Below are 26,856 nucleotides of genomic sequence, written 5' to 3' on the forward strand. Positions count from 1 at the left end.
TGGGATGATAGTAATGTCCCTTATCTAGGAAAGTTGCTTTCCTTTAAGATACAATTTATACACAATAAAATGCACACATTTATGTGTTAAGTTAGATAGGCTTTGACAATTTTATACCTATGTAAACACCTTCCAAACCAGACAACTCCTTGAATTTGTAGCTAATCCACAACTACTACTTAATTAGAACAGTTTCAATGTGTGCCTCACCTCAGGGTTATTTTACAAATGTATAATCCTTCAATTTTATGGTTATTCTTGAAAAAAGGAGAAGCAAGAATAAAGTCTGAATTAGAATTGAATCTTGAGGTCTGTTACTAGCAATAACCTTTCCAGGCTTTAGTATAGAAAGCCCATTGAAGACATGAAGATAGTAATTGTAGTGTGGTGAAGTGGTGGTCCCCAAAACAATATGTCACCTGGAACCTGTGAATGGGACCTTATATGGGGAAAGGGTCTGTGCGTATGTAATTAAATTATGGATTTGAGATAAAATCATCCTGAATTATCAGGGTGGGCTTTCAATCCAATGACAAGTATCTCTATCACAGAAGACACACAGAAGACAAGGCCATTTAAAGACAGAGGCAGAGATATGAGTTACGCAGCCACAGTCAAAAAGCTAGAAGAGGCTAGGAAGGAATCACCCCTAAAGTCTCAGGGAATGAATACAGGGGTGCAGGGCCACTGGTGATAAATATGCACAACGAAGAGCCTGTAGGCAGTCAGTTGCTGGTTTCAGAAAAAGGCTGCTGATTTCTCATCTTTCTGTTTTATCAGCTGATACTTTATTATATTTATTTACTTATTTTTTTGGAAGTATGTACTACAGGGCATCACAGCTACAGAGAACTCTGTTTAGGAGTGAATAGAAAAATACAACAATAAATAGTTATATTTATTTTTTCCTTCCTAATGTGAAACTATGCTGCATTGGCCCCTTGCACAGTGTTAGCATGTGTCAGCAAGTTGATGGCTCCTCCCTCTTCTTTTGCTGGAAACAAACACACAAAAAACAAAAGAATTCTCATGGAAGTTTAAGGGATAGAATGTAAAATGAGATGAGTTATCTCTTACAACTCATCTGTAGAGTTTATAACAACTCTTTATAGAGTTAATGTTATGAGATCCTGGAAGTTGCGGGGCTGATAAGTGGGACTTTGGATCAGTCATTTTTTGTCACCTTGTTAATACAACCTTCGCAGGGTTCCTCCCCTGAGCCTGCTCTTTATGCTGGATTGTCATGTGTTATTCTTCTATCCATAATGGCAGCACAGATACGGAAGCATTAGCAAACACTACTCATTGGTTTTACCATATGGAATAATTAATGTTTATTAAGAAAGCTTAACAGGCCATATCTATGCACTTAATCAATTATTTACCATCAAAATATTATTTACCATTAAAATATAAGTAAACTAAAAGCATTTATTATAACAATGCCTTGATTTGTGAAATACTCTGATAAGAGCATCTTTTATTGTTTGATTCTTTGTTGTTGTACCTTAGCTTTCCCTGCCTCCTGATCTGTCTAGAAAGTGTGATGTGAAAAACGAAACAAAATAAAACATAAGCATAGACTATTTAACTAGTGATGCACAGTTTGTATTTATTAATAGGTAAGACAGGCGCACATTCAATGATTAAGGGAGGAAAGGAGGCAAAATAAATAAAACTGATTAGCTTGAAGAAAGTCTAAAATATGAAGACTGGGTCCTATAAAAGTATTGTGTTGGCATGTAAGAACTTCAAGACCAAAAATAAATCATGAATTCAATGGAATAATTCACAAAGGCTAATATTACAATTATTATCCCCATCTCAAAAGTACTTTGCAAGAAAAGGCAAAATGTTTAAGAAACACACACACACAGCTAATTTTTAGTGTTGGTTTTCTAATATTTTTTGACTTTGTAAAAATTATATTTAATCTGAATTTTCCATGTTTTGCTTTGTATATTTGGATTGAATTAAGATTTCTAATATCCAAGTCTCAAATTAGGATGCTAAATAAATATGAATAGAACTATGAAGGTGCCTTGAATATTCTCAATAAAGCCAATGCTATGGACCGTCTTAGAACTTGAAAAAAATAATTGAAATGAAAAACATGAGTGAATTCAGAAAATAATGTCCTGATGTTGTTCTATATTTGACCCTTGGATTGTTACACTTCTATTTGGGCTCCACATCATCTCAGATCTGTTTTACTTTGCATAGTGATGAGAATGTTATGTTTCAAAAATTGTGGATCTAATTACCTTTTTCCTCAGCCCAGCGTGTCATGAATGTCAGTGCCATTCAAATCTTGCAAGTGTTTTAATTTCATATATTAAATTTAAGTATTGATGTGTATATTCTCTGATTGCAGAAAGGAGAATATTGCAATGAAGGAAGTGTACATGGAACGTTTTAGATTCAATTTTATTTAGTCTAAGCAGGGAGTCTTTGATTATATCCTTTAAACTGTGCATAGTGTTTATGCCACTTAGAGAGTAGACTAGGACTTGGAGGGAATTGGAACAAGAGGTGAGGGAAATCTTTTCCTACTTAAAGGCAAAAGCACAGGATCTCAGGCTATGAGAAACTTTGGCAGTGAGGAGGAGGTGTGTGGCATAGGAATGAAAGTGTAGGCTGTGGAGTTAGAGAGACTTGGGTTTAAATCTAGCTCTACCACTTACTTATGGTATGATCTTGAGCTACTATCTGAAATTCATTGGTTGTCAGTTCCCCCATTTGTAAAGACAGGGTAATAATAGTTTCTACCTTAATAGTAAGTTTGTGGATTAAATTAGGTGATATGTGTAGAGTGCTTAGCCTAGTATTGGTATATGAAAAAGGCAATTATTATCCTATTCATTCCAGGTCATGCTCATTGGGTGCCAACTGTAAAAAAGAAAGTGCATGCGGACTGTTTTTGTCTAGTTCAGCACCCACTAAGCCCACATGGACTAAATATTTTAAACGGTTATTTCTGGAAAAAAATGCAAAGGGTATATTTTAGTATGGTAGTGAGTTAAAGTTTAGTCAACTCAATCCAGTTTAGAGCTGAACTACACATAACCTTTGTTTTTGTTTTTGTGTTTTTTCCTTTCTTCACCTCTGTCTACATACTAGCATTGTCTTCCACCATATTTTTAGCCTGCCTTCATTTCATCCTTTTTCACCAATGGCTCGTCTACTTACAACTCTGATTTCTGGGTAACTTTAGTGAGCTTTGAATTCCTTTCCTTTAAGACTGTGATCTATTTATTTCCCCCAACTTTTCTGGTATTTTTTAAATCTCTTTTATCTTCTGGATGCTTTCTCTTATATTAAAAATATATCCACATTAATCCAGTCTAAAAAACAACAAATAAACTCTTTCTCGATTCTTTTACTCTCTATAGTTAATGATGAATTTTTCTAACTTCTCAGCCTAATCTTAATTTCTAGAGAGAATAATGTAGTTCATAGTTGATGTTTCCTTTCTTCTCTTCACACTTATTCTCTCAACTGATTGCATTGTCTCCTGCATTCATGAATCCACAGAGACCCCTCCAACAAAGAACACCAAGAATCTCTGAAATGCTACTTCTGATGAATAATTTTTATCTTATCATATTTCTTCACTTCCTTTGAAGCATTGATTATTTATTTCCGAACAGTCTTTACCTTTTTGACTCTCATGAAATCACACTCACCTGGTTATCTTTACATTTCTCTGATGATTTCATCTATAATGTCATTGTGGGTTTTATTTTTATTCTCCCACTCAAATATCAGTGCCATTCAGAGAACTTGTTGTTATTCAGAGTGTCATCTGTGCTATACGCAGTATACTTCTAAGTCTGCATGTAGTCCCCTTTTACATTTTAACTACCATGTATATGCTTTTCAAATTATTGTTATATCTTTAGTCTAGAATTTAGTCTTTAACCAAATTGGTGTTGAATGACATCCCTCATTTTCTGGGATAACATCACATGGATGTCCCACAAACACATCACCTCCAATTTTATCACTCATTTTATCAAATCTAGAAATACGTGCAATCTTGACCCCTTTTAAAGGTTTCTAACTCCAGTTAATTACTAAGTAGTACCAATTTTATCTCAAGCATTTACCAAACACATCTCCTCCTCTCTGTTTCTACTACCACTGTCCTGGCCTAACTTCTCACTCTTTCTCACTGTATTACTGCAATAGCCTTCTGTCTATACTTCCTGTTTCCATCGTTTCTCTTTTAAATTTATTCCCCACATATGCATCAGTGTGTGCTATCCTGAATACACACTTGAAAATATCACTTGCTCTGTTCAAAACCCTCCAAGGACTTCCTATTACCTACAGAAATGGTTTTCAAACTTTATTTTAACAACTGTAGGTTTTAAAAGAAAAATTTCACATAGAGTTTAATATACAAATACAAATCTTTAGTAATTTAAATTTCAAAACTCTGACTCTTGGTTATATAGAAAAGCAATTCCTAGCAAGTGTGATAAAAATCAAACACCATCCAGTAATAGTGTAGTCCTTTCCTCCTTACTGAGCATTTTGTATGCTTTGTTATTTTGCTTGATCCTGACATGAGCTCTCTGGTGTTAGAAGGGCAAGTATATTTACATTTCAGCTTTATGGAGGATGATACTAAGCTTGAGAGATTAATGACTTACTCAAGGTTGTCTGGCAGTCTTAGACTAATTTAATAAGAAAAGAGTCTCAAGTCTTAAAAAGCTCATGGTATAGTGATAAAAACAGAAATATAACAAAAATGTAATAAACGGTGAGTAAAAAGCAAACACAAGGTGATATGGAAAGACTGACAAGAGAACTATGAATTCTGATGGGTTGGTGAGGATCGAGGAAAACAGTTATAGAAAGAAGCCTGATAAACAGATAAAGAAAAAGCATTCCAGGCAGAAGAAGAAATGGCAGAAAGGGACAGAGATAGCAAAGGTAAGGATGAATTCAAGGTTTGGTGACTAGACTGCTGTGACTTAAGCAGTAGCTATATGAAAATAGTGCAAATAAGTTTATGGGAAAGAGACTTGTTTAAAGGTGAAAGAAGATAGGTTGGGACTTGTTTGTGAAATATACTAATGAGTTTGGACTTTCCTCTATAGACAATAAGGACCATAGTTTGGGTGAAAGTAATGAGTAACTGGACTATGGCAACAAATAAGAACTTGTAGAGAATTGTCTAAACATATGAATTAGAAAGAAATTGGCTAGTGTAGTTCTGTGGTACCAAGGTTGCAAGAAATGGGAGTCAAGAATGACATAAAATTTCACATTTGGGTAAAATGTAGGTATTATGCTATTATCCAAGGTAAGAAATTAAGGTGACAATGGGGGAACACATGCTCATGATTTGCAACATGAATTAATGTGTCTGAAAGCTCTTGTAGGCAAAAAATGATGAACTGAAAACAGGAACTAAGCCAGAGATAAAGATTTGGGAATTATCAATCTGAATTTGGTCATTGAAGCCAGAAAAGTAGACCAAACCACCTAGGGAGACTGTGATAAGGAGAAGATTAGGTAAACCACCTAGAAACAATAAAGGCTCAAAAAAGGAAAAGAGAATCCAGTTATAGGTAGAAAATAATATATGAATGGAGAACCACCAGAGTCAAATCATGGACTTTAGGAAAAAGAGTTGAAAGAAGAAAGGTGTGCTAAATATTGTTAAATGTTACAGAAAGGACAAGTAAGTTGAGAGACCGGGGAGACACACTGAATTTTCTTTTTTTTTTTTTTTTTTTTGCGGTACGCGGGCCTCTCACTGCTGTGGCCTCCCCCATTGCGGAGCACAGGCTCCGGACGCGCAGGCCCAGCGGCCATGGCTTATGGGCCCAGCCGCTCCGCGCCATGTGGGATCTTCCCGGACCGGGGCGCGAACCCGCAGTCCTCTGCATCAGCAGGCGGACTCTCATCCACTGCGCCACCAGGGAAGCCCCGAGACACACTGAATTTTAAACTAGATCCTGGATAAACTTTTCTTATCAATATCACTTCTTCTGTGATATTCTTACTATGATCTCCATGTGACATACATACAATATTAAGTTCTGCATATCTTAACTTACTCTTTCATTTCAGTCTATCAATGAATTGTTCTAAACGAAAGTGCTCTCTAAATGGTTAGTGGTGTTTTACTTGCCTCTGTTCATCAACAGGTGGGAGCCATTATCAAACAGCTATCAATCATAGTTAATTTGATAGCAGTGAAAATCTTTTACAAAGCATATATTCTTTTTAATCTTTTCATTATTTTTTATGTCAGGATATATAAATAACTGTTCATAAATGATTATTATTATATTGAAAAGGAATGGTAGTGTCTTAATATTTTCAAACACATTGATGTTAGATTATCGTCCAAATCGCATTAGATTAAGTTCCATGAGATTAAGGACAACATCCTGCATTTAGTGTAGGACCTGGCATACAGTAATTGTCAAATGCATATTCTTTAAATGCTTATAAAAATGAGGCACTAGAAACAAACAATGGGATGAAAGAGATAGGTGAAGGAACCAGAAAGAGAAGGAGATTATATTAGAGAATAAGGCACATATGGATAATTTAATTTAATATGTTCTGTTTTTGAATAATTGAAAGTTCAATAAAAACCTCATTAATTATAACTCCCAATTTCTATTCTTATGGGATCATTCATTTTGAGGCTCGCTGATAGTTTACTTTTGCACTATTTATGAAGTTTTGTTTTGCTAAGTATACTAAACGGATAAAATTATTTCAGCTTTATTTGCAATTACTCATGGGGCAAACTTTTTAAGAACTTCAAGCTTAATTATTAAATGAAAATGAATACGGCAAATTGTCCATGTCATACTTTCACTAAAGTCAATTCAGAGATACCTCTATGCAAATTGTACACTGTTTCCCACAGGATCACACAGAGTCTTTGGATTTCCTTTAGTTCAGCATGATACCGTAATCACTACCCCATCATTACCACCCTCACCATCATTATTATGATATTTATTGTTTTTAGCAACATCATCAATGTTATTAAACATAGTGTCTCCTATGTAGCAGGATTGGACTGTTGACAACATCTCTGTGAAATATATGTTATTCTCCAAGTTTCTTAGATGCTGTAACTAATCCTCTGGAGATTAAGATGCTTAATATGGCACAACTGTTAAGTGGCAAAACCCAAATTTTAACCTATTTCTATGTTGACTGCCCAAAATACCTCCACAAAACTCTGTTGATAAACAAAATTAAGTGTATTAGACCTATTTCAGTAAAGAAGAATACCACCTTGACTGAGTGTATTAGTTTCCTAGGGCTGCCATAACAAAGCACAACAGATTGAGTGACTTAAACAACAGACATGTATTGTCTTAACAGTTCAAGGTGTTACCAGTGTTGGTTTTTCCTGAGGTCTGTGACAGAGAATCAGTTCCAAGCCTCTTGACCAGTTTCTGGTGATTTTGAGGTAATCTTTTGAGTTCTTTGGCTTGTAGACACATCGCTCCAGTCTGTGCCTTCATGTGTGAATGCTTTTCTCCCTGTATACAAATTTGTCTCTAAATTTCCTCTTTTTATAAGGACACCAGTCACATTGTACTAGGGACCAACTCTATTCCAGTATGACCTCATTCTAACTTAGTTATTTATGCAGTGACCTATTTCCAAATAAGATCACATTCTGAGGTACTAAAGGCTAGGATTTCACATATGAATTATTCAACCCATAGCACTGAGTCTTAGTAGTCTCTCAAAATGGGGAGAAATTAGGAAAGGGCATTTATGATATTTTAGGCCTTGGCTGTGTGGTTTTATGGCAGGTCTTAAAAACTGGAATACTGGTTGGAACTGGGCAGTTTCTAAAATTACTTTTAGATTGGTGGTTAAAATGAGGAGAGGAACATAAACAAGTTTTGACAAATAAGCGTTAGTCTTGATAGGTAAGCTATTTGGTTGATTCATGGTCTTATTATCGAAAAGTGCATATATGCTGGAGCAAACAGCTAAATTACTTTTTTTTTAAATCATAGTATTGTTCAAAATAGGGGGTTAAGAGTCTGCTTGATCACAGAATTATTTAATATATGAAGACTTACAATTATGTTGGTTTCATTTCTCATGTGTATGACTTCTGAGTCTCAACTACAGCATCCTAACTTTCTTTCTCACTATTGATATATCCTAATGTAGTCTGTTCTGCTGTTGGATTACTCTAATAAATAGTTCTAATAGAATTCAAATTAAATTTGTTATCCTGTGTGGTCATTGTTGGTGTAGACTTGACTTAATCTATCTTTCCCATGATGATTTTGAAAAATTTACCTATCTATATATCTATCATCTATTTTTCTTTCTTTCTGTATATCTATCACCTGCATAAGTACATATATTCTGTCCCAATCTTATATTTTTTAAGACAAATAAGTTTAGTTACTTCAGGTTTTCAAATGAAAATTATATGTAGATAATAATTGTTTCATAGGATACTTATAGTGTTGATAACTATAAGAGCATTGTTTTAGGTATTGTCTTAGTCCATTTGAGCTGTTATAACAAAGTATCACAGACTGAGTGGCTTGTAAACAACAGGAATTTATTTCTCAAGTTCTGGTGGCTGGAAGTCCAAGATCAGGGTGCCAGCATGGTTAGGTGAGAGCCCTCCTCCAGGTTGCAGAATTCTTATTGTATCCTCACATAAGGGGCTAGGGAGCTCTGTGAGGTCTCTTTTATAGGACACTAATTCCAATTATGAAAACAAAGCCCTGATGACCTAATCACATCCCTAAGGCCCCACCTCCTAATACTGTTACTTTGGAGATTAGGATTTCAGCATATGAATTGGGGGGGGGCATAAATATTCAGACCATAGCAGATAGCTACCTTATCAGCATCCCGTGTCTTCTTGCATCCTGAAATTTATCTGCACCTGCAAGTACAGAATGATTAATTACAATATCTTGATTCATTTCAACCATCTTCACGCTAAGGGTCTGATACAACGTTACAACTTTATTGGCAGCACATAAAGCCATGAGGTCATTCTACTCAAAACATATCCTACTATTGTTTTGAAGTAAGTTTTGCAGTATTTAAAATATTATGCACCCTGTTGCCTAGACTTTTTTTTTATTAAAAACATTCTATTCTACCAGTCTTTAAGCATAAAATTTAATATATAAAATAGAGAAGGGGTTTTAGATATGGGTTTTGCAGTCAAGGTATCTTACTCTACACTGTCTGCATTTGAAAAATAAAAGGGTGAACAGCAAATAATGATCTCTTCTGAGTAAGAAAACATTCTTTGGTAAATACAAATAATGTCAAGTGTTATAGAAGTCTAGTCATTTTAATTTATAAATATTTTGTGACTGGTTGATTATATCAGCAGAATGAAGTCCAACAATCAACAGAAACCTTACAGCAATTTAGAGTCCTTTTTAATCTTTAAAGAAAATCCAATAAGCCCTTGAAAAACAAAATCAATGAAGAGTTTAGAATGTTTATTTTCTGATTTTCCACAGGGTCCAAGTTTTCTCTCTGAAGGCTTTTTCCCTAAACGTGCAACAAAAATTGAAGAAATGGATCCTTTTTTCAAACTTCACGAGACCATTACCAAGGTAGGAGAGGAATGCATTCATGAAAAGATTGAGAAAGTTTTGTTCTTTCTGTTAGTAGAAGGAGGAAAGGAAAATAACCAATCAAGAGAAATATATATATATATATATTCATTTAGAGAATATACTAGAGAGGATTTCACGTACCTCCTACTATTTTACTAAGGAGTAAAGATGATAAGCAACTCAATCAAGATCATACAGACCAATAACTGATGATTTGTATTAAAAAATCAATTATTTTTTAATTGAAGTACAGTTGTGCAATATTTTGTACATTACAGGTATACAATAGTGATTCACAATTTTTAAAGGTTATACTCCATTTACGGTTATTATAAAATATAAGCTATATTCCTTGTATTGTACTATATATCCTGGTAGCTTATTTTATACATAATAGTTGTACCTCTTACTCCCATGCCCTTTTATTTCTCCTCCCTGTCCCCTCTCCCCACTGGTAACCACTAGTTTGTTCTCTATATCTGTGAGCCTGCTTCTTTTTTGTTATATTCACTAGTTTGTTGTGTTTTTTAGATTCCACATTGTTGTTTGTGGTACTTTATTGTTGCAGTAAAAAAAAAAAAAAGGCTCTTTTTCTTAAAGAAAAAGCTAGACTGAATTTACAGTAATTGCTTTTATTCGATGATGCTCATACCTATTTTTATGGTATATACTTGGCTGTGAGTTTATAGAATGAAGAAAATTAAATCCTACAGTATGGAGCAAATAAGTTTAATGTTCTGAGATCATATGACATTATGTGAATTTTTACATTTACCAACAATTGATTTAACCAGTCATAACCAGTCTTTGGGGGATAGAGTTTGTACAGAATATTGGCATTTCAGTACACTTAAAATAATCCATATTTATGTATGCTTAGTTGAAAGATTGAATCATTCTTAAATCTTCTTAGTGAAATTTTACAAGGCTATTTTTCTGCTTTAGAAAGAGGAATTGTGGTAAAATAACTGAACTCAATGAGTGGCAATGGAATGAGCTCAGAATACAAAAACTAAAATTTTAGGTCTACCCTCACGTTTAAGAGATGTGTACGTTTATTTTTTTCTGAACTTTTAAAATAAGTAGAGTTTGGACCATATTTTACGTAAAATTCTCCTAAGCTCAAGATTTCTGAACTTAAACTACATTTATAGCTCTTTCCTTTCCAGTCTAATCTAGTTCCTTGATTTAGTTTTGAATATATCCATTCTCTGATCATTATTCATTCTTATTTGGATATAGTAAAATAGACGTGGCCCCCAAATAATAACTCCTTAGCATTTGAAATCTTAACTGTACTCCTGATGTGCAAAGAAAGGGGGGGGGGGGAGAGAGAGAGAGAGAGAGGGAGGGAGGGAGGGAGGGGGAGAGAGAGAGAAAGAAATACAAATCTGATACCTATATCTATATCTATCTATCTATCTATCTATATATCTATTTGAGTATATATATCTATATACATTTGAATGAGGATGTGTGTGTGTTTATATGTATGTGTATGTATATATATATTTGTTCAAATGTTATGGACACTTAGAGCCTAGGTTTATATACTTATTTTTTTTTTTTTTTTTTTTTTTTTTTTGCGGTCCGCGGGCCTCTCACTGTTGTGGCCTCTCCCGTTGCGGAGCACAGACTCCGGACGCGCAGGCTCAGCGGCCATGGCTCATGGGCCCAGCCGCTCCGTGGCATGTGGGATCTTCCTGGACCGGGGCACGAACCCATGTCCCCTGCATCGGCAGGCGGAATCTCAACCACTGCGCCACCAGGGAAGCCCTATATACTTATTTTTAAGTAAAGCATTATAGGATTTTTAGGGCAATGAAAGAATAATACTTTCTCCAATTTTTCTGCTTTTCTCTGTGGATCAGGAAATTCATGGATTTTTATAGAAGGGGCAGTTTGAGAACATATTGATATCAGGTATATAATGAGAAGATAATGTCTAGCACATGAAATTCCTAGCCAGAGAAAATTCTAAGGTTTTGATTTTAAAGGTATAAACACTCACTGATTCTTGCTACATGAGGCCTCGGCCATCGTACAACTCCTGAGAGAATGTTGGGAAGCAAGGATGGATGGGTCAGAGGGAGTAGGGGAGCATAGAATATGGCCTGACACATAAATATGAGATCAGTACTTAGTGTGAAACAGAAAATAAGAGGCCATTTGAACGAAGACACAAATTTATGCACAGATATTGGTACAATTTCTACATGTATTTTCAAATATATTTCTCGTGTAAGCAGATGTTTAACCCATTAAATGGATGGTGGAAAGAATTCTATGTGTATGAAAAATTAAAATCTAAAGTGCAGAAGCAGGTGTTCTATGACATTTTTAAATGATGGCATGTATTTACCTAATGTTGATACTGTTTCCCCAGTCATCACATTACCTGTGGTAACCACTCGTGTTGTAGACTCAGGCCAAGGGAAGAAATTGTGCTTCAGAAGTTCAATCTTATTTCACCAATATAGGAACTTGTTGAACCATAAAAAAAAAAAAAGTGTTTAATAGATACTTTGTTTTAAAATCAGATTTTCTTTGATCAACAACAAAGTGAAAGTATAAATATAGAGGGGTTGACCAGAGCACAAAACTAGGAAATATGGATTTTAGTTCTATCTTGACTCCCAACTTGTTATATTATTTAGTAGAACTTTATTTTCTACATCAAAAAATGGTACAGTCATAATGGATTTTCTCACTAGGATTCGCTGAGATTGAAAAGATGGTGTGTACATTTTCTCTGGAAATGCAATATATATATAATTGAGTATAATTATTGACACATTAAAGAATACTAGTGCTAATGTCTTCAAAATAGGCCCCTACTTGAATTTTCTACATTTAGCTTTTACTTTAAAGAAAAGAGAGGAAAAAAATACCAACTTAGATATGAAAGCATATAACTAAATTAATTAATTAAATACTGAGAATATAGTGATAAGTTAATGTGTATAAATGGAGTATAAAATTTAATTTGTGAAGGGTTGAGGTCTTTAGAATATTTTGTTTCAGTAGGGATAATAGTGGTATTATCACAGTATATCACATGTTTATTATAATCCACATAGCAGTGTGATATTATAGAAATAGTGCTGGATTTTGAATAGAAAGATATAGATAGGTTTAAATTCTTTCACTGTCAGTTATGAAAATGATATGAAATATGAAGAACACTTCGTAAAATGATAACACACAGTTATTATTGCTATTATTATCAATACTAAAACATTTTCAAGAAATCAGAAACAATGGAAATACTGAAGATACTATTCCTTATTTTCCCAATAAAAGTTTAAACTTGATACACAACACTATAACACAATCATATATTTAATGTTATCTAATTAAATACAAAGACATCTTATAGAAAGGTTCATATAATACAATCTGTTGTTTTTTCCAAATTAATAACTGCATTCTAGACCTTTGTTATATACCACAAATATAATTTATGTCAAATTAAATTACAATTTCTAAGCATTAAAAATTTAATAATTTTTCATTAGTGCTTTTCTGAATTAAAAATAAATTAAAAATAAATAAACCACACTTATACATGGGATGTGAGCTGTGAGTTGAATCCTAGTAAGTAGTTTTCCAATGTTGTCCTATAGTTCCTTTTTTAAAAAAAAATGTTTTACAAAGTTTGAATTTATCTTGGCATTTGTCTCTTTGATATAAAGCATGAAACCAAAAAAGTAATGAATAAGTCTCAATATTGATGCCAAAATGTGTAATTTATCATGGATTCAGGGACAGTCAGGTGGTACAGTATAAAGCTGCTGAAGGGTTGCACCTTACATCGATGTCGAAGATGTTTTCTTCAATTACCTTAAATTACCTTAAAATTACCTTAAAAAATAGCATTTTTTTAAAAAATTGTCATAGAGACCAAACTAATTCTTCCAAAGACTAAACATGAATGAAATACCAATATAAATCTTAGCTGCTTAATCCTTTAATAAATGAATAAAATCACCATGGATTCATGTTTTGAAATAGGCTTATTTCTCCTTCTACACCTAGGAATTTTCTCATTGTATTTCTAAATCATCAGCATTGAGCTCATAAATTGTTATTAGATATCTAAGCATTCTAGTAGCCTACTATAAGCCAAGGATGAAGCAAAACACTTGAAATAAAAAACAATTAACATACAGGAGTGTGTCCAAGGTAAGCAATTCATTTCAATATAACATACTAAAAGAGATGATAGTAATATGGGCAACGTATGGGAGGGAAGAGGATGAAGATTTTACCTCTATGAGACTTGAAGAATTCACCAGAGAGGAGATGCTTGAGGAATTTAAGAATTTGAACTTTATCTTAATATCAGTGAATTTCCCTTGAGAGTTCCTTAAAGAGTAGGTTGTTGGTAGTAGTGTGCAAGATATGATGATGTGTAGTTTAGAAAAGAGAAGATAGATTTAAGAGATATTTCTAGCACTGGATATGTACAGGATATATGATTTCCTGGATATGGAACATGAAGCAGAATGAATAGTAAAGGATCATTTGAATAATTCTATCTTGGACAAAGTTGATATTATTGAATTAACTACATTAGGGGCTGGCCTGAAGAAAGTGATAATGAATTTGACGATGGATATGTGGAATTTTGTTTACTATAGTGCATCTAGGCAGATATGTCAAGGAAGCAGTTGGGTACATGAGGTTAGAGCTCAGGAAGAAGTAGGATCTAGAAATGCTTTATCTGATATAATAACCACTAGTCACATGTGGATTTAAATTAAATTAAAAATTAATTAAATGAAATTAGAATTTCATTTTCTCCATCTCATTAGCTACAATCCACATGCTTAGTAATCACATATGGGTAGTGACTACTGCACTGAATAGCATACATTATGGAACATTTTCGTCATCACTAATGATAGAGATGATGTTACCCTGACAGCATTTATGATGAGGACAAAAAGAAAAATGGAGAGGACAAACAATCCAGGGTAGAGTGTTTCATTAAATCTACAGGATGATGCTATTCTAAGAAGGAGAAATGTTCAAAAGCATATCCACACACCACCTTGCACCCATTAGGATGGCTAATATCAAAAGATAAAACAAAGCAGAAAATAACAAGTGTTGGTGAGGATTTGGAGAAATTGGAACCCTCATGAACTGTTGATGGGAATATAAGATAGTAGTGCTGCTGTGGAAAACAACATGGCAGTTCCTCAAAAAATTAAAAATAGAGTTACCACATGATCCACCAATTCCACTTCTGGGTATATACCCCAAAGAATTGAAAGTGGCATCTTGAAGAGATATTTGTACACCCATATTGATAGTAGCATTATTCACAATAGCTAAAATGTGGAGACCACCCAAGTGTCCATAGATGGATGAATGGATAAGCAAAATGTGGTGTGTACATACAACAGAATATGATTCAACCTCTAAAAGATAGGAAACTCTGACATTTGCTACAACATGGATAAACCTTGAGGACACTATGCTAAGTGAAATAAGCCAGTCACCAAAAGAAAAATACTATATGATTCCACTTACATGAGATTCCTAGGATAAGTCATAATCACAGAGACGGAAAGCAGAATGGTGGTTGCCAGGAGTGAAGGGGAGAAGAGAGTGGGGAGTTGACTCTTTAATGGGTATAGAGTTTCAGCTTTAAAAGGTGAAAACAGATATGGAGATGGATAGTGGTGATGATTATACATTATGAATGTATTTAATATCACTGAACTGTACACTTAAAAGTAGTTAAGATGGTAAATTTTAAGTCATGTGTGTTTTACCACATTTTTTTTTAATTGGAAAAAATTATATTCACCCAATCAACTGCTCATTTACTATAACTTTTGAAGCAAGTATTTGGAAATTTAAAATTGTTTTTCTCTTCATTTATGCCTGCTCCTCAGTTCTCTTCTATTTTCCATAAATAGCTTCACCCAGCTTGGTACCCCTTTCTCTGATCTACTTGTCTATGATGTAATGTCCTGTATTTATTTTATGTGTTTTGGGATTTAATATATTTTATTATCATTTTCTTGCTAAAAGTTTGCCATAATAGACATTCAATAAATAAATAAATGCAGCTATGTTTAGAAGGAAAGAACTTTAAAATCAAATGTGAATATAGAGCATTTGGGGTGGCAGAGAAAAGGTACTATATTATTGAATTAATAGTATTTTTCCTCTGGAACCCCAAATGCTCAATATTATATTTTAAAACCTCTGAGTATGAATTGTACATCCAGTAAAACAAAAAATACCTTGTACATGTGGTACCATGGAAACCAGCAAATGACCTAATTCTGCTTGTGAGCTTCCTCCAGAAATATCAGTTTATTAGTCCTTTCATTGTTTTTCCCACCTTATAAAAAAATGGTTCTTTTATTTTTAATTAGTATAGGATATGCAATATTAGTATTTTTATTAGTGTATGGTTTTAAAAATATTCTTAAATGGATATACATTTCTTTTTTTTCTTACATAATGTCAAAATAGAGACCTTTTACTAAAATTATTTGGACATTACAGTATCGCAAAGAGAAAGCAGTAGGAATAATATAATATTTATTTCCATTATATATATGGAGAAAGTATCAGACTCAGATTACATTGCAGAGTAAGGCAGCATTTGTGTATAGCCTAGAAATCAAGGCTAATAATTCTTACATAGTTTATATTCTATCAATATAGTTGTATTTGCCCTTACTTATAGCTACAAGTTTTAACTGTTTTGCAGTGGTGCTGACAAAGGCTAATGATGGTGTCCTCAGTGATGAAAAACATTTAAATAATTGTAACTTTTAACCATTTCAGTTAATATTAATTGCATTTGGCTGTCAGTCTTCATTTAGAAATGATTAACCAGCATCACTTTAATTAATGGAGTCATATTCTGCTAATATATTATTTTAAAAACATGACTTGTGAAATATGAATCTGCAGTTACCTCTAAATGTCACTATTAAAACATGTTTGTACCAGTTGTTATATTAAGATTCTTATAGCATGGTAACTGAAAACTTAAAAGAACCTACTCATAACTCCAGAATGGAGAGGCAGACTAAAATACAGAATGATTTTCCTTCTTTTGAGATGTCATTCTCAGCTATAGTTTAAAAATGTAGCTCAGTTGCCTTGTATGAAGTAAGAGGAAAGGGATGAGACCAAATATCTTTCACTCTTTTTCCTGAATTTCAAAGGCATGTTGTGTTCATGAGCTAATAGAATTTCTGGTGCAGTTCTTTAAATGCTTAGAAAACCTGGCTATGATTTCTAATCTGAATGAGCAAATCTGCTTGTCTTCCAAGTATCTCTAATGTTGATGTATTGTTTGAATAAAATATGAGAATATTGTATTCTACTTAGTAAAGCAAGCAAAATGATATTCTTTAATCCTGTTTATGTGTACATTTGAGGTTATTCTGAAGCTGCGGATTTAAAGCTTTTGTTTTTATTTTTAAAAACACTTTGGAAATTTTTTCTGCTATATCAAATTATTGTTACTAGATACAAAATGTCTCCATAGAGATCTACACTCTATGTGTTCATGACATGAGCTAAACCAGAAAACATCTCAAATATGTATTTTCAATGCAGAGACTGTACTTTGTAATAAAGAATTTTGGTTGGAGCTACTCAAGGGAGATGATAGGATATTAAAACCAACCTCTTATGCTTTGAAAGGGAAATATTACAGGTGTGTATTTTCTTTATAAATGTATAATTAAACTCAATATCTTCATTTACTAAAATTGGAGAGTGCGCTGATTATATTTCTTCTTGCCTAGAGAGGTTTGGTTTATGGTGTTTCATTATACTGTACAAATATTATAGCTTCTAAAGGCATGCCTTCTACTATCAGTTTATCTTTTTTGTTTTTATTACTCAAAAGCAAATTATCACACAATATAAGCTTGTCAAAATTTGACTCCCTTTTTAAAGAGAAGTTATTCATCAAAGTAGATATTCTGCTACAACATATTAAAGGAGTTATTATTGTATATTAAGGTAGGAATAAGTAGAAAAACTGTTATTTTCTGAACATATATTTTTCTTTTATATATATATGTAAAAGCTGATTTTGGCATGTGTTTATTACAGAATATAATTATAATAGTAATATAAATCAGAATAAGAAGCTCTGTGATCACCTGTAAATAATATGACAGTCTTTTAAAGACAGCCTACTTCAGGAAGTTTTTATATCGAATTCAAGAAGCAGTAGCCTCATAAAGTAACTTTTTTTGATGGTAACTGAATTTTGTATGCGCTAAATACAAGTCCTTCTTATTTCAGAGATCTATTCATAAGTAGAAAGTGAATTTGAATGTTGATTTCTGCATTTTTTTCTCACTTTGAATGAGAGAGTCTTTGCCTTTTCATACCATTCTCAGATAACATCATTCTCAAAGGTCTGTAGAAGTACAGAGGCAAAGGGCAGGGTAGTCAATGGATAACAGATTAGCTCTAGGTAGGCAGGTCAAATGTCCTTCCAAAACGTACTGTTGAAACAAAGCCTCTGTATAATAAAAATAATTAAAATCCCCAGGCAATAACCACTTACTAAAAAAATATCTAATATAACACAACAAACCAGAAGACGCTGAGCAGTCTATTGGAGTCTGTTATAATGAACTTTGATCATGATACTTAAATGTCCTGGGAAGTACCCACTGACCCCATGAGTGACAATAATAAAAGATCCCCTCACGCGTGCATGTGCACGCGCACACGCGCGCACATACACAGTGTGGTATTAACTGATCAACGATACGGTCTTTCAATGCTAGTTGCTCTCAGTATTATTTCTTGGAAAGCACTGAATTATATCAATATATGTATGTATGTACGTATACCTTCTTTTCCAGGGAAGAATGAATGTCTACTGTATTTTTTAAAATAATCTTTGAACCTGTAAATTCTGCTGTTGGTGTGATATAGAAAATATTCAAAATTGCCATTTTTTTTTTAGCATCCACTATAGTCATCATTTGATTATCCAGTGTCTCTCTTGAAGAGTTCACAATAATTGGTATTTTAGGATAGAATGAATGTATTCCAAAAATATGAATATTTTTATGACATTGAATTGAATTTCAGAAACTGAGCAAGAATTAGATTTGAAGAAATCAACAAATTTTTGTTTGAAAGGCATTATGATAGGAAAACAATATTTACTTTGACTCAATTAGGTTTTATTTATTAATATGTCAATTAAATTTTACAAAATCAAGGTTTAGGACTTCATTACATTTGAAATTACAGTGGCCTTGAATCACTTAGTGAAGGTTCAAATAGTAATATTTCTGCATTCTAAAATAAAATAATAATGAACGATCATAATTATGTTCCCGAGTCATTAAGAAAAAGAATCGTGATCTGTATAGTTACTGACTTCCAAGAAAACAGGAGAGAGGGTAATCCATTTTAAAGACATTTCCTTCAAAACTGAAAAAGGTACATATCAGAACAATTTTGTTTGCTATTAGTAAAGACCCATGTGCAAATGTTTAATAAAAATAAAGGAATTCTATTTTTCTCATGCAAGTGAAATGTCTAGGAGATTCATGCTTCACGAGGAGCTCAAACACAGATCTACTTATCTGTTATCCTTTCAGCTCTGCCTTTCTCTCTGCTGGACTTTTTACTAGTGGAATTCCTCCATGGTACAAAAATGCTGACAGCAGTTTCTGGAATCATACCTGTACATAATTCTGTCAAAGCAGGAGAGGATCTCTTTTCTCAGGACAGCAATGATGCTAGAAAGCCCCAGCAACCAAAAAAAAAAAAAAAAAAATCATATTCTGAATTGATCTTATGCTTATTTTGAATCATTTCTTGTGAATAGGGTAATAACTATGCTGACTGGATTACACCAGGTTTACATAAACTGATCACCATGGAAAAGGGGTTAAAGTTACCCTGATTAGTTTAGACATCATTCTTTCCCTTGGAACTGGAGTCAATCCCATTCACAATATGTGGCAGCAGCAAAACAGCATAAATTAGAGTAGCAATAGTGTTTCAGAGACAACCACTAAATCTGCTAACAGTTGCAACAATGTTTTTGTCTACAAATGAGTAAGAATCAGTATTTTGGAAAAGGCAAAATCAGTGCTAAGCAGTGGAAGCATTTCTGTTTACAGGTTGCTATTACTCTGGTATGTCTAGTCATTGTAACCACCTGAAAGGGAACAGGCGATGGGAAAAAAAAAAGAGTGAAATATAGATGGGAAGTATTCACAAAATGAGTTTGGTTACTGCATTTCCTCCCAGTTTCACTGCATCCTATGAAGTATTAAATGGACTTAAAAGAGTAAGAAAACTTGCTGTATTCATGAAGCAAATCTCTTTTTCTGCCCCCTTGGTAGACATCCAAAGGTAATCATCATATTTACGCTGAAACTCAGCGTTATTCTTAATATATCACTTTAGACAGCCAGTATGAATTCACTGGATTTGACATATGAGATAAACCTATTGGCCAACCTGTATCCTAAAATACTCATCAGTTATGACCTTCTACTTTTAAGGAGGTGATTGACCCTTAGAAACTTAAAGGAATCACTGATTTAAGAAGACCCACTGTGAGGACCTCTGTAAGCCTATGGACTAATTAAAGTAACCAAAAGCAACTAACTTTTTGGATGGTAACTTATATTCAAAAGATGAGGCACTAATAACTATTTCAAGATAGAATCCCTTCCTGCCCCTTAAGGGGTGATATTCTTGCCAATGTTAGAAACATGTGAATGTATGCCTCTGTGTATAGCAGGGTATTTCTGTGTTTCATTTTATTGCTGACCCAAGAACTTCATGTTTAAAAGATTTTGTTTACTAAACAAGTGGTAATTAATTCATTTACAGTTATCACTATTTCTCCAGTTCAACATTGATCCAGATTTCAGCAAATACTCCAGATTGCCAATGAAATAAAATAAGCATACAGATATTGAGATACTATACACTCTAGGGGTTGTTCATTTTGGCTGTTGGCATTTATTCATTTCCCGATTTGATTTCTCATGTCTCAGTCTAAGAGATGTTTGTATTTGATATAAGGCATGGCTATCAGTGATCAGCCTACTGAATAAAACTGTAGAATTCTTGTTTCAGTAATAGTTTACAAGAGTCTCTGTAAAGCCTAAAATTTCTCCTTGTCATTTTTGGCCAAAGCAAAGATACTGACATTCAATTTAGCAGTTAAGTATACATTTTTTACTAAGTGCTTGAAATATTAGTAACAATGCATTATATAGACTTAGGGATTGAAATATTAGAGATGCATATTTAAGCGCCTATGGAGATATTACATTAATTGTCATTTGATTAGCCTGTATTAACAACAAGTTTAGTATGTAAAGGATGGAGGAAGAGTATAAGAAAAATGTGGGACATTGGAATAAACAGTGACATTGAGAAGATGGTAAAGTGTATTAGACAACTTCAGAACACAAGGCAAATGTAAAAAAAAAGTTCGTAAAATACATGAATGAACAGAGCATTTGTATAATTAGTGTAAGTTTCATTATTATCTCAAATAATGAGAAATTTGATCTAAATACAAGAAATTTATTAACAAAATATTAATCACAACTCCTAAGTGCCACCCAATTTATATGCTATAAAGACATTTATATGATCCAAGTAACTAATTCCCAGAGCAATGAAAAGGAAAGATGGAATTTGTGATTTCTTTTCACCTTTTCTTACCCTGCTTACTTCCTCAGCAAAGAGCCAGATAAAAGATTTAGATACTCTTAATGAAATTGTTCACAGTTATTTTATTCATATCCTTCAGAGCCCTCCTAGGGACAATCAAGCTGCCACTTTCGGGAGATTTTCCTGATTTCAATGAGTTAATTATAAAATCAAGTTGTTTGGCTCCAATTTGTTTTTGTAAATGTGGTCACTGTGCCTCAGGACCTTGTGTCTAAAGTTTTACGGGTTGCCACGAGATGGCTGTATTCTCTCAATTGGCAACATGAATTACAGAGATAGAGATTCTCTAAGTACTCTTAGAGATCCAAGTGCATGAGTTTTGTATATAGCTACTTTTATAATTACATTCAAAATATTTTACTTTACAATAAATTATGTAAGTATTTTCAAGAAACCTAGACAGATTAATAAAAGCATATTATTTGGAGAAATTTAACAAGAATGAGAACCTAGGCATATATGTGGCATTCAGTTATTTTTCTAAGGAGTCCATCAAAACAAACCCCCTAACTGAAAATATGATAAAATATTCACCATGTCAATCTCTAACATATAGGCAGTTTTGTAGTGAGTTACAGTTGTTTGTGCATTTATCTTATTTTCACTAATAGATTACAATTTCTAAAGTGCAGTTTATCCCTTCTGGCCCATTTTTGAATGTACCATAACATCTAACCTAACCTAGTGGCTTTCACTAATCAGTCATATTAGTGACTTGTTAAAGGTTTGATTAAATAACTAGAATCTCTTTTTCTCTGAAGATCTATTCTTTAGCAGGTACTCTACCCCCTATTTCAGCTATATCGTAAAGCATCATGTCTGCACTAATGCATTGGGAGTTGGGGGTCACAGTTAAGTAAGAGAATTAAGCCCTGTGTGGAGCTTCTCTCTCAAAACGCTTGGGCCTGTAGACTCCTTCACCTGTTCAAACTGACTTAAGTCATCAAACTGGCTTTTGCTCACATCAGTTTTTGCAAGAGTACTACTCTTAAAAAAGTGATCTATTTTTTTAAACACAGAAAGAATGGAGACCATTTTTTGTTGTTGATAAACTGAATTGTTTTCTCCATGCATAATTTATCTTTGTTTTTTTTTTTTTAAAATTCACTTCTTGGGTATTTTTAAGTCCTCTCTATTTAAGATCTTGAATATGAACATTTTCTGAGGCTCACAGTGGTTGTTTAAAAACTCCTGCTTTGGAAGAATGAGACTAAGGAAGACCAAGTAATTATGATCATATCTGCTTTGATTAATAATTTTGGCTAATCCAGACTAGTGATAACCCAGTGGGAGGAGGGTATGAAGGCAGATGGATATGCCAGAATGACTACACTAAATGACTGTGAACATGGAACCAAATAAATGTATAAACAAGCGACTGATGAGAATCTTAGAAAGCAGAGTTATTTCAGAATAGAAAAAAATGTCATTTTTATGTCAGATAACTTGGGGAAATAATGAAAGCATTTTAAAACAAGGAAAGAAAGTTATAGGTTTTTGGAACAATACGGGCTTTATTGAACCTCTCTAGGTGACATTTCTTCTTTCAGTCAACTAGTAGGAATCATTTTTCATGTAGATTACCCATAGATGCACAATAAAAAATGATTAATATATTATTATTTAAAAAGTGACAGACTGCAAATTATGTGGAAAAGCAACATAAGGATGAGAGAAAGTGCTAATTATATTAATTTATCAGCACTCTTAATTGTGAAGCAATGCAACCATTCAGTGTTGCTTTATCCCTCTCATGTTAAAACCTCAAATGAGAATAAGACTATTATTGTTCATTATACATGTATTCTCATAATAAGTTTATGGAGTAGACAGGCTTCTCATTCTTCTCTTCTTCATTCAGTGTACCATAAATATTATTCTCATTATACAGGGAAGAAATCTGAGTGTCAGAGAGACTGAGTAACTTGATGAGATGTGAATAGACCACACATGGTTGATTCAAATTTCCAGAGAGCATCATCATTTCACTTTTCAGTGCTTTCTTCATACATAGCTACAACAAATAGAAACAGTTTCTCTATTCATAATAGTATTCAATATCTTACCTATAATTCATTTGAAGAATAGATTCATCCTCTCACGCATTCAGTGTTGAATAAGTGTGTATGCATACTTTGCTCTAATGATAATGCAGTGTTCAATAAGATGTGTGTTTGAGTATGTGTGTGTGTGTGTGTATATATATATATATATATATATATATGGTTTTTGTTATCACAGAATTTAAAATCTAATGGGAAATATAGACAACCAGAAAAACATTATAGACAACCAAAAAAAAATATAGACAACCAGAAAAACATTGAAAAATGTTCAATATGATTTAATTAGTGTTATGATAAGGGATGTGTAAGGAGCTTTGACAGTGCGTTAAAAGACGCTTAAGCAGGAACAGAGAGAGAGCCAACACATAGATGCATCCAATTAGCCATTTTAATAGGCAACTGTTCTCTTATTCCATGCCACTGACAGAAAAGTCATATGAAAGTGTGGGGAAAGCATTTAACCCTCATTGGTCAAAAATTTAAACCCAAGACTTTTCTGACTTCCTCTCCTAGTTCTGCTCCAGCTCCACTGGACTCTTTACTATTCTTCAAACATAGCAGGCATGTGCCTTCTTCAGGGCTGCCTTTGTCTAGAAGACTCTCCTCTTGAGTATCGATGTGGCTCACTCGTATGCTTCCTTCAGATCTCCATTTAAATGTTGCTTTGTCTCTGAGGCCTTTCCCAGGTACTGTATAAAAGAGCACCCTCCCTCATCCCTATCTTCTCACCCAGCTTTTTCTTCAAAGCCCTTTCTTTGTCTGACTTACAATTCTTTCTTCCTTTCTCTTTTTCCTTCCCTCCCTAGTTTAACCATTATAATTTTTTGTCTTCCCTCCATTAGAATGTAGTTCCCTAGGAGCAGGGACTAGGCTTGTTTTGTTTCCTGCTTTATCTCCAGGTCTGTTTATTTGTTGAATGAATGACTAAAAAGCAATTTGCAGCATAGCAGGGGAATAAACTAAAACAATGTGATTGCTTTCTCTCTGTACAAGTTTTCCCATCCACACCAACAGTGACTTAGTGATATTTCATGTGAAAGATGGACAAAGGTAACAGGTCACTTCCTTACCAGTTTCATTTTTATTTCTCAAAGTATACAGATATACATTCTGATTCCACACCTGACATAAGCACTCTCCTCCCAAGCTAAAACTCTCTACTTACAGCTATTTTGTAGATTAAAAATTATTGTAAATTAAGTTGCTTGAGAAAATATAAAAATATATATTCTCACAATAAGTCCAAGTTAAGCATTAATACACTTCTTTTTTCAAATGCCAGATTACTGGTTACCAATACATGCCATTAGAATGAAATGAAACAAAATTTAATTTTTATTTTTTCATTGTAAAATATATGCACAAAAGAGAGTATTCATCATATGTACATCTTAGAGGATGATCAGAAAGTAAACCCCCACATAACCACCAGCCATCCTGGTTAAGCAATAGAATAATGCCAGTCTCTTCCTAGGTGTCCCTTTTCAATCTTTCTAGGAGAGTGGTTCACTCGAACCATTATGTGTGTTTTTTTTTTGAGAATCCTTTGATTATACTTCTTTATAGTTTCATCTCCTCTATATGCATCCTTAAACAATGTATTGTTTAGATTTACCCATTTTAAAACATTTCTAAAAGCAGAATTACAGAATATGCTTTTGTGATTTGATTCTTTGCTCTATGAGATTTACTGTTGTGGGCATAAAACCACAGAATTTGACATAATGCTTTTACTGGTTACTCAAGACCTGCAGGCAAATAGAAATAAAGGAGATTGACCACCAGGCATATCAGCATCTCAAACCGGTTTTTCAGGTCTTCTTTTGTACATAAATGTATCTAAGGTAGCCACCACCCTCAACCTTTATGGGCACCTTTTTGCCAATCATCAAAATGGAGAGCAGCTCTACTCAAAAGTAAGCCGATATCTGGAGTAAAACCTTTAAATTTTTTGAATCATTATATTGTACACTTGTAACTTATAATATTTTAAATCAACTATACTTCAATAAAAAAAGTAAACAATGTCAAATAGCTGCTAATGTGCATTTGAAAAGTGATTCAAGTATATGTTTTGAAGGCAGAGACAGTAACAATATGGAACATCAGATATACATATGAGAAGGGATTCAAATATATGTTTTGAAACCAAGAGAAGAACAAACCAGGCAATGTACATCTTTGGTAGGCAATCCATATACGTATCCAAAAAGAGAAGAGTTTCAGTATTATTTCAGAAGAACAAAGATGTGTTTGATTTTGAGGACTAAGCATGAAAGATATGTATTACCTGGGTTTTAAGTTTTAGAATAGTAACAGAAATTTTGATTGATAATGAAGAGAGGCTGATTTCCCTGTTCATCATTCACATTCATAGGTGGCACAGTAGTTTATTTTTATTACTGTAAAACTTTCCGTTGCATAAATACACCAAATTTGTTTATGTAGTGCTCTACTGTTGATGGGAATTTGGGTTGTTTCCAACAACTATTAACATTTTTGTACATGTCTCCTTGTATGATTTTCTCTAGCATATACACCCAGTAATGGAATTACTGGCACATAGGGAATAAATATTTTTACCTTTATTTGATAATGCTAACTTGTTAGAATAGTTGACTGGCAAATCCCCCAGAGACTACCAGAATAATCTACTGATGAAGCAAAGTTTATTACACTAATTTTACAAAGGGAGGACACCACCTTGAGTGAATCTTAGTAAGATGGGTATCCTGGGGAAAATATTTATAGAAGATGTGAGTGTCTGGGCTTGAGTTCTAAGCTGAGGGTTTTAATTCAAAGAAATAATTGTTAATGGAAAAAATCATAGCAATAGCTTAGGATTGATCGGTGGACACAGTGATGGGAAAATTTATTTGATAAATAAACTGTTTGTCTAAGTGAACAACATATCGTCCAGAGAGCAGAGGTGTTTGCATATAAGAGCAAGCTCTTTGTCTGCATATATTGGTTCATAGAAATTGCATGAATCAAACAGTAAAGTTGTTTATTAACCTAAAGCCTTGTCTACATAAGCAAGAATCTCTTGGAACAGTTATGTTGATACAGGTGGCCTTAGTTTTCAGTGCTGATAGCTAAGTGGACTCAGGTTGTCTCAGTTCTTGAAGTCATGTGCGACCATGCTCTTTAATAGAGTCTTCTACCAAATTTGCTTTTTTCTTTATTTTTGCCAATCTGATATATTTAAGTGTTGCCTAACTTTGGTTTAAATTATATTCCTTTCTCTGATTGCCAAGAAGTTGAGCACCTTTACATATGTGTATTGGCAATTTCAGTTGTCTGGATGTTTGTAAGTATGTTTTCTAAGTGTTTGTTACAATCATTGCCTTTTCTTCTCTTTTTAATTTGTATTGTTTGTCTTTTTATTGATTCATAGGAGATACTTTATCTTGGCCATAAGTTTGTTGTCAGTTACATGTGTTGCAAATATTTTCTCC

The 26,856-nt window shown here is 33.5% G+C and overlaps 1 protein-coding gene across 9 annotated transcripts in view; it reads left to right on the forward strand.

The window, feature by feature from the left end:
* NAALADL2 (N-acetylated alpha-linked acidic dipeptidase like 2) overlaps positions 1 to 26,856 on the forward strand; it is a 1,497,545-nt gene that overhangs the window by 1,275,976 nt on the left and 194,713 nt on the right. For all 9 annotated transcript variants that reach the window (XM_079922501.1, XM_079922499.1, XM_079922500.1 and 6 more), the window contains one exon: positions 9,510 to 9,605. In XM_079922501.1, coding sequence (XP_079778627.1) covers positions 9,510 to 9,605 — 96 coding nt within the window. The remainder of the gene's footprint in view (positions 1 to 9,509; positions 9,606 to 26,856) is intronic.

This window comes from Stenella coeruleoalba (genome assembly GCF_951394435.1).
Source record: "Stenella coeruleoalba genome assembly, chromosome: 5".
In the NCBI taxonomy this organism is placed as follows: Eukaryota; Metazoa; Chordata; class Mammalia; order Artiodactyla; family Delphinidae; genus Stenella; species Stenella coeruleoalba.